This window comes from Epinephelus fuscoguttatus, linkage group LG13, assembly GCF_011397635.1.
Source record: "Epinephelus fuscoguttatus linkage group LG13, E.fuscoguttatus.final_Chr_v1".
NCBI lineage: Eukaryota > Metazoa > Chordata > Actinopteri > Perciformes > Serranidae > Epinephelus > Epinephelus fuscoguttatus.
The window spans coordinates 7,502,287-7,516,062 of NC_064764.1; the positions used below are offsets into that span (position 1 = coordinate 7,502,287).

General features: G+C 39.9%; 1 protein-coding gene across 1 annotated transcript; it reads right to left on the reverse strand.

Moving 5' to 3' along the window:
• Positions 1-201: 201 nt before the first annotated feature.
• lss (lanosterol synthase (2,3-oxidosqualene-lanosterol cyclase)) lies at positions 202-13,523 on the reverse strand. The gene is made up of 22 exons (XM_049594930.1): positions 13,422-13,523; positions 11,040-11,208; positions 10,726-10,864; positions 10,244-10,352; positions 9,705-9,826; positions 9,038-9,134; positions 8,424-8,559; positions 7,605-7,713; positions 7,113-7,231; positions 6,813-6,910; positions 6,646-6,673; positions 6,214-6,270; positions 4,535-4,606; positions 4,276-4,326; positions 3,957-4,106; positions 3,468-3,564; positions 2,786-2,891; positions 2,256-2,321; positions 2,092-2,172; positions 1,763-1,933; positions 1,356-1,434; positions 202-1,198 (listed from the first exon to the last, which is right to left on the reverse strand). The coding sequence occupies exons 1-22, from the start codon at positions 13,433-13,435 to the stop codon at positions 1,061-1,063; spliced, it is 2,208 nt and encodes a 735-aa protein (XP_049450887.1). The 5' UTR covers positions 13,436-13,523; the 3' UTR covers positions 202-1,060.
• Between the last annotated feature and the right edge of the window lie 253 nt (positions 13,524-13,776).

Consider the following 13,776-nt stretch of genomic DNA (forward strand, 5'->3'; position numbering starts at 1 on the left):
CCAACATAGCGGTCAGACCAACTTTCTCATTTTAACTAAACAGTACACTAAAATATGTTCATGAAAATATTTGAGGTGAGAAATAGGCAATGCAGCAACAACAAAATTGATTCATAGTTGATCAGTGCTACCTGGTTTGACAGTTTGACCGAAGTTCACGAGCAGTGACTGACAGCTGTGTTAGAGACTCCTCAGCTCTGATTGGTTGTTTTCATTCAAGTGTGAAAGGTCATTTGAAGCACTATGAGGCAATAAAGCAGGCAGAGTAAAAATATTTGTTTTTCATAGATCATCTTTCTTAAACTGCTGTGTGAATAGTGACAGCAACAAAAATAAACACTGTATTTATTGTTGGCTTAGTGAACTGTAGCCTTTTTCATGATGAAATCCTCCTTTCCTGGAAACGGTACGAGTCATTGTTTTTGTTGTTGTACGCAACTGTTGTGGAAAAAAAGATGGGTGGGTGTGAGAGAGAGAGAGAGAGAGAGAGAGAGAGAGAGAGAGAGAGAGAGAGAGAGAGAGAGAGAGAGATGTAGGTGGAAAGCAGATTTGGGCAGGGCCCATTCCCTGGACCTTTTCATGGGCCCTTATCTGTTGCGAGTAATTATTTTTCTAAATAGAGGAACTGCTCTAATTCATGCATTCATATATGGTTTATTCTAAATGCTAATGGTATGAATGGGCAGATATACAGTATAAAGCAACATGGACATAAATGTTGTGATATACTTTATAAAGCAGAAAACATTGGGCGTCTCTGATAGCAGCATGTTATCATGGTTTGAGGGAGTAGCTCTGATGGATGAGCTGTCCTGGAATGTCAACACAGAAAGTTATTCAAAGAATGAAATGTGTTACTTTATCTAATGTACTTGACTGAATACACAGCTGACGTGTTCAAAAGTTTGTGAAGGGCTACACATGGAAATTGTGTGGAAGTAACAGAAAGTCACTTTCCACTGATTGTCTGAACTTTGCATCTGTTGTTGTATTTTGCATTTGTTGTAAACATTGTGTTTCTTCATCCTGGCACATAGTCTGATGAACATTTTAAAAGTCTTCACAGCTTGATCTTCCCAGCCAATGGACTGCTGGGGTAAAGTGTTGAGAAGCGACCGAGGGTCCAGATCGTGAAGACATTTCTGTAGGACGTGTAGCTGATAGCACAGCTCTTGTTGAACACACCAGCAATATTCTCCTGAACAGGGGAGGAACATCACATATAAAAACACACATTAAATCTTTCACTGTCATTGGATTCATTTGATATATGTTGTCTTATTGGCCATGTATGCTAAGTATAATTATAGTATAGGACATGTAATTAATACTATATATAGGACTCAGAGACTCACCTGTGGCCAGTCTCCATTGGGCAGCTGGTTGTCAATCAACAGCTGAACTCCTCTCTCGATGGCCCGCCTATCAGGATGCCTGGTTTTATACACAAGGGACTTGACTGGATAATTTTGTTTGGATTCAAATTGTTTAAATTAAATTTTACTCATAACAATCAGAAGATCCTTTTGTAGACAGGTGAATAAACAGTACACAATAAACAGCACAGTATGCATGCAATCACATGCTACAATAAATAAATAAAATAGATAGATAACTAATAACTAAAATCAACAGCAGAGCTTTACTCTGTCTTAAAACAACCCAAAACCTGTGCAAATTTGCCAAACCTGATCCAATCAGTATATCCCGTTGCATTGTGATCCAGCATAAACAAAGAGCCTTTGAGTTTAGCACTGCTTACCTGACAGCCATGAGGCCTAACAACGCCCAGCAGGTGTTGTGGATCTGAGCGCTGCTGCTCTGGATGTAGCTCCGCTGCTCACACGACTCAAAGTCCTCCCCCCAGCCTCCGTCTGGCATCTGCCGCTCCAGCAGGAACTGACAGGCTTTCTGCACCTCCACACAGGCATCCCTGGTTAACAGAGGCACAGCAGTGAAATTAAGTATGCAGGTGATGAGTTCATGGATGTCCTGTGGGGCCTGGCAAGATAAGGAGCACACTATTATGGGTCAAATATGATGCTCATGGTTCAGAGTAAAACTTCTGTGATCAGTGTTTGGAATGCTTACTCATCCTCGTAGACGTGACCCATACATGCAAAGGCTTCAAGGCCAAACCATATTCCATATGTGAAGCACACTCCCCAGGACCTGAGCACAAACACAAAAGGATTATTTTTTAATAGACATGACCTGCAGGATGTCAGGTGGTACAACAGCAAGTGCGGTCTCACCCCTCCCATGATCCGTCAGGTCTTTGCACCTTCCTGCAGTACTCCAGTCCTTCTTTTAGAGTGGACCTGAAAAAGAAATCAACACATAAACAGAAAACCTCTGCCTCTTTACTTCCGAAATTTAACGAGAACTACAAACTTCTTTAGGTACGAATGTCTTTGTGGGTCAGTGTTTTTTTTTTCCTCCCCTTTTTCTTTTTTGGTAATCTCTAAATAATCTCTGATAATCACCTGAAATATATAAATTGTTGTGTTTTTGTTACTCTAGAATGAACTGTTTATATCTACATAGGATGCAGGTCCTCATCCTTGGAATTCAATATGATGTTCAATATGAGTTCATGCTTAGCACATGGGAGACTTTTCAGCTAGTTGAAATCCGCAAGCCTCACTGCTATATGCCACTAGATCCTACACACTGCTGGTTTAAGTTATAAAACAAAACAGGATGACAACAAATATGATTTTAATACATGCGGTTAAAGCTACTTTAACTTGAAATTAGCTTTGTTGAGGGTTATATAGTATACCTTATCTCCTCAGTCCGGTGTTCAGGATAGGCCTTCTGGAAGTGCTTCAGAGCTTGCATTACTGCTGACGTACACTCCACATAGGTATAATCAATCATAATGTCACCTGTGTGTGGTGTGTGTGAGAGAGAGACAGAGAAAGAGAGAGAGAGAGCACTTGGTGTTACTAATAAACATCACATTTCACAACACTTACCGCATCCTCTTTTTAGCAGGGAAACATGACGATGTATTTGACCTTCAATATATGAAAAGATCATCCTATTGCAACATATCCAGAGTGTAATGGAAACAGATTTCCAGCCTTTCAGTGTTGAAAGGGAACAGAAATGCCATGTTTATAATTGGCGCTTTGTTTCCCTTTTTCACATCTGCATATTTGCAGGTTGAGTATTACTGGCAGCGTGGGCATAACTGAGCAGTGAACTGAGCTCCATCATGCACCAACTTGCATCATGCATCATGACATAAACATTTCCGTGATCCCAAGAAATCAATTCAATGACCTATCACGTCATGCTTTTCTGTTAATTGTTAGCCATGGACTTACAATTAAATATAATTGCTATCATTTTGTGTAATAACTTACAGTAGATTACAAGTAATGTTGTAAGACCGAACATATCAGGCAGTGCAGTGCATAAAATGAGTCCTGACAGCATGGTGTTGGCAACAGACTTACCAAACACCTCTGAGGGGTTGAGCAGCTCCAGGAGTCTTCCTCCTCTCTTAGTTTCATATGTAGCAAATCCACCATCAGAGTTTCTCATGCTCAGCAGCTACGAGGAGAAGATATACACCTGGTGAAGGAGCTGTAACACCGAAAGGCTAGAGTTGATTTTTTTTTCAGTAGCACATGTGTACAAGAAGGACTGTGGTCTCACTTTGGACTGCAGTATGATTTTGATTTGTGTATGAATTAATCAAACTAATTTTAACATATAAATGAATATGCTGTTAGTTACAGCTTCACATTTATGGGCAGATATGAGAGCAGTATCAATCATCTTTTCAATCATCATCTCTTAAGAAACTGCATAAATTTCCTAAAATACTGAACAATTCCTTTAAACCAGTGTAATTAAGATATAACTTCTGGAGCTTTTAATTTAAGATTCATTTGGAAAAGATGACAATTAGTCTTACATTTATTTATTCACTGCAGACTCACCACATTGACTGCGTCATACAGGCGCTCTGAGCTGACATGCTGGCTGATAGAGGGACATAGCTCCTGCAGCAGCATCACTGACTTCAGGCCCTCTGCTGTGCAGTCAGCTACAATCCAACCACAGTCGCGGGTACTGAAGGGGAATCCTCCCTAACAAAAAAGAACACAGGGATTAAAAAGTGCATGAACAAACACATACATGCCAGCAGGCTAAAAGCATACTTTTCAGAGGTCATTTCTCCCCTCCTTTTCAAAGGCATTTAAGGCTTCTATTTTAAAATCATTTGAAAAAGTGTCTCTTGTGTAATATTAGTTTTACCTTGTTCATCTGTCTGTAGTACTTCTGGTACTCTGGAGGATTCTCAGGTATCTGTTAGAGTGGAAAAACTAGTCATGGGTATGAAATCCCTTTCAAAAATGCAGTTCATGTTATGCTGTTTGTATCTTTTGCACACCTGTCTTTTGTTAGTGAAACACTCAAGCTTAAATAAGCACTGCCAAACACTTTACACCAGTACAATAATAAGATATGTGTTTTATTTCTGGCTCGATAATGAAAACTGTGATGTTGGTGGTACCTGTGTGATGGTGAGAAACCGATGGGCATCTCGGAGGCAGTCAGCTAGTATGGAGTTATCCTGGGCTCCTGCCTGATAGACCCAAACAGTCAACTTATTATAATCAGCTACTGCTATCTGATGCAGTACAGTACTCAAACAGTTACTCTCAAGGTGACCAAATATCTACGACTAAATGTTAAAAATGGTGACTCTCGTCTTTTAGTAATATTATATTTGAATGCAGAGTTCACACAGTTGAGAAGTGGCTAGGAATTTCTGGGAATAATCTATGAAAGTTGACATGGTGTGACATGGATTCATATAATATATTATACATATAGTACCATATTATCTTAATTGCTCTGATAACACAGTTACACCTATCCTTTTCCCCTGGAGGCCTAAACCAATAGTTAGTTTGATATTTTGAGAAATACGTTTAATTTCATAGAAGGGTGATACCGCTCTCATGTTGTGTACAGTAAATATGAAGCTATCTGCAGCGCACGTCTTGGTCCAAGGATAACACCTGCCCACCAGCACCTGTAACATTACCTTGTTGTATCTTGTTTCTTTAATCCGCAGAAAATCCCAAGAATTTTACAGGGGATTGTGTGTCTTGTTAATGAATGACTTTTAGAGGTGACGGCGGGCATTTTCTTTTTTTGTTACCTTCAGACAGCTGTTTTCCCTTGCTTCCAGTTTTTGTGCTAAGCTAAACTAACAATTATCCAGCTGTAATTTTACATTAGCTCTACAGCTAATGTAATGAGCTGCCCTGCTTTGTTTGATTTATTATTTATTCATTATTCATTTATTCTCCTCTTGTTTCAGATCATTTCACCTTCTGCCTTTGTGTGTTTTCCCACCAGTTGTGCTCGTCTGCCCCACCTCGATAAGTATTACCTATTCCCCACTAGCCCTGGAGGTACCTTACCTCCTTTTCACCTGTTCTCACCCCTTTGTCTTGGTTGCTGTTTGGAGTTTATGTTTGCCTGCCTGTTCCTCTCTGCCTTTGGGACTCTGAGACTGCAAAACTTTTTTTGTTTTTTCCAATTTAGTGTCATCATTGTATCTTTCTGTCACTGAGTCTGCATTCCAGTCCTTCCTGCCTGTGCTGTTTCCATCAGCCGCTACACCTAGTTTGGACCACGGATGCAAATTAACTATATAGCTAACACTGGCTCCACAGTTGTGCTGAGCATTGCCACTGTGAAATAAACAAATATTGAACGGACAAACAAGAGAGTGTTACCAATTTTCTCATCTAACTCCCAAGAAGAAAGTGAATAAGCATATTTCCCATAATCTAGTCCATTATATGACTGGTTGAATCTTTTCATTGATGCTAAAACTCTGCAGCAAGAAAAGTTACCCTCATTCTCCCTGGAAAGTACCACATAGGTCGGAAATCTAATGATATTCTTGTTTCTGAACTTAGCTACTTCACCAACATGACACAAACTACCTTTTATCATCAAAAATCATCCAAATCGTTTTGTCTTTGACTGATGCAAAAAAAACTCTATGCATATACAGTATCTCCCATTGGTTGGACTATTGCAATGCCCTCCTCACTTATCTGCCTAAAAAGACTGTGGGCTATTGAAACACCTGTTCTTAGATCTTTATAACATATGCCTGCTTGCTCGCTTGCATTGACAACACTGAAACTATGAGTGGCCATTTTGTCTTACCTCAAGGAAAGCCTGTACAGCAAAGCATGTATCCCAGAGTTGAGATCCATTGGTCCCCTGTGCACAACAAAAAGGCTGAAGTGGTCAAACACTCAGATGAAGTTAAACTGGAACTCACTTAGGACACTGAAATGTACTGCATGACAAAATACAGAGTCTGGAACCAGCAGGTAGACTAAAAGAAGAATTTAGTTTTAAGGTACTTCAAAGTCTTATTTATCACATTGAAGCAGCTTGTCTGCAGCTTTACCATCTTCGTTTATAGTTCAAAAGCAGTGTTTCTACTCAGAGCTCCTTCTAGGTATCTGAGCTCCTCAACCATTCCTAAATGTGAGACTTATGATTTAACCTTGAGCAGCTTTGAAACTACTACATATGTACAACTGTGCACTGTCACTAGACATACAAAAAGGGCAGAAAACAAATTCTCACCTGCATTTTCATACCATCTAATCCCAACCTAGAACACAGAGAACATTATACATTAAATATCAGAATATCCTGCACAAGTACTTCACATAAGTTTTTCTTGAACCCCTGATCAGTGATGTAACATAAGATTGTTTTATAAATATGTCGTTAGAGATGGGCTGACTGACCAGAGGTAGTCTGGGATCCTGGACACGTGCTCCTGAAAGACTGGAGAGGAGGGACCATCCACATACCAGCGAACCAGCATGTTGATGGTCTTGGAGATCTGAGGAAAAAGGCCAATGCTTCATGTTCACAGCCTCTATTTTATACACACTGTCAGTTTGAAGTAAAGTTTGTGAAATCCTCTGGAAGTAAGTTGAAGTGTTTTTCTTTATACTGTGTCAAGCATACACAAATCTAATACTGCACTCAATCTGTCACCGTTGTTTTGATATCTGTGTTGTCTATATCTGTGTTTACCCTACCGGTCCAATGCTGATGCATTTGGTGAAGCGGTCGTCAGCCTGGATGTGTTCATACAGTTCTTTGACAGCCTTTTCTCTCAGTGTGGTGCTGTGGTGGGCTTCGTACACATTCAGCACCACTGCAGGGCAACAGGAACAGAGTCACAGGGTGAGGGGAGGGATTTACACAGCAACTTTTAGGGAAATTCCAATGAAACACTTTTTTGTTCTCATTTTTTTAATCATTGCCAAAAGACCATCCTGTTGCCAGGGATAGGCCTAAAGTTTTCTGGCATGTATTGAGTCTCACTTGGGTGCACTGTGTATGTGCAATGTGCAAAATGTATCATCATCTTTATGGTCAAAAGTGTTGAATCACAATTACAAACTGTTGTCGTAATTACACAAAACATTTCCTATGACTTGTCCTCACATGCTGCCTGGTTTCCACTAACATGCAGGCTGTAGAAGGTGGATTGTCATCGCAATGCACAGTGTGTGGTGCATGCTTACTGTAGGCGATGGTGAGCAGCATGCTGTGGGGTGTGTACATGTCACATGCTGCCACATTGTTCCTCTGTGCGGGCCAGTTGATGGTGGCATAGTCCTGGACATAAAGCTCCTAGAAAACAAACAGCAAGACAACACTCAGTCATGCATATATATATAAACATATTGTACATATTTAATAAGCATATTAATTTATTAATTTCAATTGATCCTGTTTATCTTATATCTAAAGATGAAGTGGTTCATATTTCATTTCAGTCCAAGGCTGTCAAAATAGAAGAGAAACTGCACTGGGCTGTTCCCTCTGCATAGTTAAAGATGGATCACAGAAAAGAAAGATTCCCTGCATACTCCTCCACTGATATGCAGACAGGATAAGAAATTAAAAACCTGTATGCAGGGGCTTCTATAGGGCATGAAGGATCACTGAATGGCTTGATAAGTATGTAAATGATGTGAATCAGATGCTATGACCTCCACAATCACCAGATTTTAACCAAGCTGAGCAACTATGGGAGATTCTGGAGCGACCAGCCAAAATACCAATGGGTGATTCCTCAGTAGATGTGTCCATTATTTTATACATAGTATGGTTAAATATCATTGCAAATCAAACATCTTTGGTATTGGGCTACTTGTTGGACAAAAAAGTTAGCTCATAATATCAAAAAATATCATCTACATTTAGCTTTAGAAATTAAACACACAACAAACAACAAATTACACCTAGGAATACAAAGTACGCTACCAAAGCCTCTCCTCTAACTGTTTTTAATTTTTGAGCATATTACGCCCCCCTGTGGGCTGAGATGGTTTCAGCACCTGTCTGAGGCTGAGGACCAGAGAGTCTTCCTCAGCAGCCAGTCTCACAGCATAACAGTAACTCATGGGGAGGTAGACCTGGCGACAGTGACACCACAGGGTGGAGGGGTGGGCTGGCATCCAAGTGGGGAACAGCCTGGAACAGACAAAATACATCTGTCATGTCTGAACTGATACACAGGTAAAATCCTTCCACTTCTTTGTGGCCCAGTGGCAAAGACAACATCCCATGAACAGCCTTGACGTTATACTTTGCTGTGCTATCACTCAAGCTGAAAATATGAAAACAGCAATGATTTATCATATTCTCAGTTTATTACAACTTTTAAATTCACTGTTCTAAGACCAAATGCCTGGTCTTTGTCATGGAAAACATTTGGCGCCCAAGGCAGTGATACTATGCACATTCTGAGTTGCAGCAACAGCAGAAGTAAAGAAAGTGACATAAAAATGCAAGAAAAGAAAGATATAACTTGCATTTTTATGTCAAGATGACATGAAGGTTTGAAAGTAATACCACTTTTGTCCAGGGGCAATATAGTCATACTTTTTTTCAGTGTACTGAAAACATGACTGATGGGTGGAAGACGACATCATAGGATGTTAGAACTTACCACATCTCTGGTAACAGTGTGTTCATTCCCTCCCAACTGTAGACATTTAAAATGGCCAACCAGAATTTACCCCACGAGGGAATCCCCACGGCACCACCTGTACAAAATAAACAGCTTTAGTATGAAGCTACTGTTATAAGTAATTGACATGGTGATTACTATAAGCATGGACTACAGCTCAAATTGAATAATATGCCTTCACTAAACACAAAGCAGTAACATATTCCCAAGTTTTTCACATTTGAACATTTTTGGGATGGCAGTGTGTTTGTATCGAGGGCGGCAGTAGCTCAGCCCATAGCGACCTGGCTTGGGAACCAGAGGGTCACCAGCTCAGGTTCTTGTGTGGACCAAATATGGAGCGTGGACTGGTAGCTGGAGAGAAGCCAGTTTGCCTCCTGGGCACCGCCGCATTGCCCTTGAGGAGGGCACTGAACCCCTTCATATAATACCCATTTATTGTATGTATAGGTCTAGTTTGTGCATATGTGTGTTGTAGCCCTGTGTGTATATGACAATAGAGTGAAAAAAAAAGGGAATTTCCCTTTGGGGAATAATAAAGTATATTTTCTTCTTCTTCTACCTGAGTGTCATCAGTACAGACAGATAATCAGTTATCAGAGTTGACTGTAAGTATTAAGTATTGTGTGACTGATCTCTTTCCCACCTTTGCTGTGCAGGTTGTTCCTGGCTCGAACCATATCTGGATCATCAGGCTCTACTCCCAGGATCCTTAATGAGGTGTAACTCAGCGCTGTGCCAAAGACTGTAGACTTATCTTCAATATGTCTGACGAAAAACAAAACCCATCCATGATGCTGCCATGAGCTATATTTCAGACAGTCTGACCCTGTATGTTTTTAGATGTTTCACCTGCAATTATTCTGAAGGGGTGGGGATGAATGGACACATCTATTACATACTAAACCAGTCTTCCTTAATTAGCAATTCAGTGACAAGTTATATGAAGACGCTTGCATCATAGTTTTACATTTCACTAAAAATAATTACTTCACAATTTCTGTACTAGGATAAGAAAAGTATGCTTGCACTTTCAAAGGTTTGCTAAAGCGATACTAGGCAAAGCGTACATCTTCCTTGCCTGTCACAGTGTCCTTACGCATGAAACCATCTTACAGTAGAAGGACATCAGTGATATGACATGTGTGAATGTCACAAGAGAAAAAAAGTGTGCTGCTGACTTACAGACCCCAGCCTCCATCTGGCAGCTGCACAGAGCGCAGGTACCTCACCATCTCTTTCTTCCAAGCTTCGGCCAGAGGGATCTTAGCCACATGGCATGTGATCAGGAGACCTGAAGAAAAGAAATGGACACCCATACAATGACAGAGAGACATACACGCACATGCACAAAAACATCAGTCATGAAATTCTCTGCTAAATCATGTTTAGTGTAACAACTCCACCTGCACATCCTTTCACCATTAGTTGTTACACATCACACAGACGTAATTTCTTTTTCAAAATCTTCTCTATCATTTTCAGAAATCATGTCACCTGATGTAATTAAAACAGTGTCTGCCACAGTGTCTTTTAAAATATCACCAGACCAAAAACAACGCATAGGGGCTTTGAATTAAATCAGTCCTTTATACAGAAGATTCAAAGACAGCAGATGCAGATTACAGGAGTCATATGAGGACACGGAGGAGGATGATTTATTTTACCTGGGAGCAGAAAGAGAGGTCCACCGTAGTCTCCTGCCCAGTGACCATCTTCAGCCTGCAGGTGGCTATAGAAGTGCATACCTTTCAGAGCTGCATCTACAGCTGTGCGGGCAGCTGTGGAGCCAGACACATACTTACTCTGTGGAGAGAGTTGGTGATAAGAAACAAACATCAGGGATCTAGTAGAAACTTTGGTTACCATTAACAGATACAGCTAAAAGTTTATATTCTATCTACCACAGTTTTCTTACATAAGAATAATGGAGCAACAGAGAGCCAAACTTATGAAAAACAAAAACAGACTCAAAGCCTACAGTGTCCAAGCCTAGAGAATGAGCTTCCAGCATCGTCTGTTCTCTGTCTGGGGTGTCCTGGTCTTCCACATAGCGCCAGGTCTGCCTGCCTTCCACATTAGCCAGCCTCCAGCGGCCCAGGTCTGTGGCTGGCTCAGTCTTATACGGGCCCCCTCGCCTCCGCAGGTGCCTAAAGAACAGCAAGTGTTTTCACATTTAATCTGACTATTTAGTATACTACTGTACTCTTGCACTTAATCATATACAGTATTTCATAAATAATGCAAGGTTTTATAAAAGTCTTACAAAATAGTTATAATTACTCAGCTGGTCAGCAGTGAAATCAATAATTTAGTCGTTTCGTTAATATATGTGTTGTTGTTGTTTTTCTCTGTGTTCAAAACCCCCCACTTATCATGTTTAACACACAATCAGAAACAGTGTCTATAAGTGATGGAAATATAAATATAAGTTTAAAGGCAGCATTTTCTCCGCGAAAAAATAAGTTTAAACTCTTTGCTATTCATTCACAGGGGATGCAGAAATAACCTGAAAACCTACTCAATATTATAACACCATACGTTTGTGAGATTCACAAATGATCCTGTATTGTTTGCAGTATCTCAGGTGTTGATTTTTCTTGTATTTGTCTTGTATCTTTATCCATTTTGTATTTGCATATAGATTCTCCATCCATTTCAATAGTCATAAATGTTACGGTGGTGTACATTTGGAAGTCCACTGGTGAAAAAAATGTGGGTTGTTCTCTCAGGATAAGCTACCAGTGGAATAAAATTACTTTAAAATAAGGCATTTGATTCTGTCAGAGTAAAAAAGGTATTTAACTTGATTGAATGATTGTCTTGATTGTAAGTATATTTATACAGTTATGGAAAAATATGTCAGATGTTTATAAGTGACAGTAGTAATAGCATAATGTACAAAACACAAATTTTTACTAAGGTAGAACTACAAATGTATTATTAACAAAATATACTTGCAGTATGAAAAGTTAGGGTACTTGTTTTGGAGCAGAACTGCTCCTGCCAGTATTACACTTAGCAAAAATTTTGATTACACACTTTGGGTTTTGCTCCCATTTTTCACAGTAATGTGGCAGTACATCCAACCAGCCTCACAACATGTAGCTAACCACACCAGCCCAGGACCTTCACATTTAGCATCTTCACTTGCAAGATCATCTGAGACCAGCCACTTAAACAGCTGATGCAACGATGAAGAATTTCTGCATAAACCTTCAGAAACCATCTCAGGGAAGATCATCTGCATGCTCATTGTCCTCACCAGGGTCCTGACAGAAATTTGTCTTTGCAACTGAAATGTGCAGCTGAGAGGCTGATTGGATGTACTGCCAAATTCATGGAAACAGCACTGGAGACAGTTTATGGTCGTGAAATGTACATTCAGTTCACAGGCAACAGCTCTGGTGGACATTCCTGCAGTCAGCATGCCAGTGGCACACTCCCTCAAAACGTGTGACAATCTGTGTGATTGTGCTGTGTGATCAAACTGCACATTTTCAGAGTTGCCTTTAATGGTGACCATCCCAAGGCACACCTGTGTAGTAATTATACCGTTTAATCAGCATATTGATATATGCCACACCAGTCAGGTGGATGGATCATCTTGACAAACAAGTGCTCACTAGAATTTGAAAATTTAACAAATTTGTGACCAACATTTGAAAGATATGAATCTATTGAGTGCATAAAAAAAATCTTAGATCTTTGACTTAAACCTGTGAAAAATGGTAGCTAAAACAAAGCGCTGAGTTTAAATTTTTTGTCAGTATATATTATTCTACAATACATCATTTGATTGTATTCACTGATGCAATTTTGTAGCTGACTAGTTAGGGTTCTTAAAACTATAACAATGTATCATATAACTATATAAACTATATCATAGAACTGAACCAAATCTTTGACTGAACATAGGTTTGTTACATGAAATTTAAATCTATGAAGTAACTAAAGCAGTCACATAAGCTGGTGGTAAGAAGAAGGTTAAAGTAGCATAAATTGGAAGCAATCAAAATGTAGGTACTGTCCACTAAAATAAAAGTAATATATGCAGTAAATTATTCTACTAGCTGAAAGAAAAAACAAATGTATATAACAGGTTGTCGTTCTCATAGGCATTTTCCTCGTGGCAGAGTGCCCTACCTTTCTACATGGCCATTTTTGAAGACCCTCAAATTGTCAGAACAGTGCCAAAATCACAGGAGTACAATATTTGACACGGTTTAACGGTTTAGTTCAGTAATAAAAAGCCTACATGTTCTGTCAAACTTTTGTCGAAATGTAATAACCTTTAACATCATCATTTCGGATAAGAAATGCTTAAAGCAAGCACTTCGCGACGTAAGACAAGCATACTTACGTTCCCTCCGTCATATTTGCGCTTTACAGATTGACTTGAATCCTCCACTGAACCATATCAATAAATTTCTTTTCAGGTGCTACGAAAGCTCTGCCCCTTCTGCTCTTTTCATGGGAATTGTAGTACTTTGATGAGAAAATCGGTCACTGTTCAGTAGTTTACACTTCATTTCCCAGAGGACCTCGCGGTGCCGTCCGAGGTGTTCTCCACATAGAGAGACATGAGCAGAGACCGGTCTGTCCAATCACAAAAGGGCTGGGCGGGGAAGAAAGTGGGGTCTGCTGTGAGCTCCTCCAATCAGAGCGCTCCTAAGACAAGCACTACCCATGTGCTCACACAGTGATATAGATGATGG

Coding starts and splice junctions, on each gene's coding strand:
- lss (XM_049594930.1), bottom strand. Junction 9,827..10,243: donor CCAGATGGAGGCTGGGGTCT/GTAAGTCAGCAG, acceptor GTTTTTCGTCAG/ACATATTGAAGATAAGTCTA. Junction 1,435..1,762: donor TTAGGCCTCATGGCTGTCAG/GTAAGCAGTGCT, acceptor GTATAAAACCAG/GCATCCTGATAGGCGGGCCA.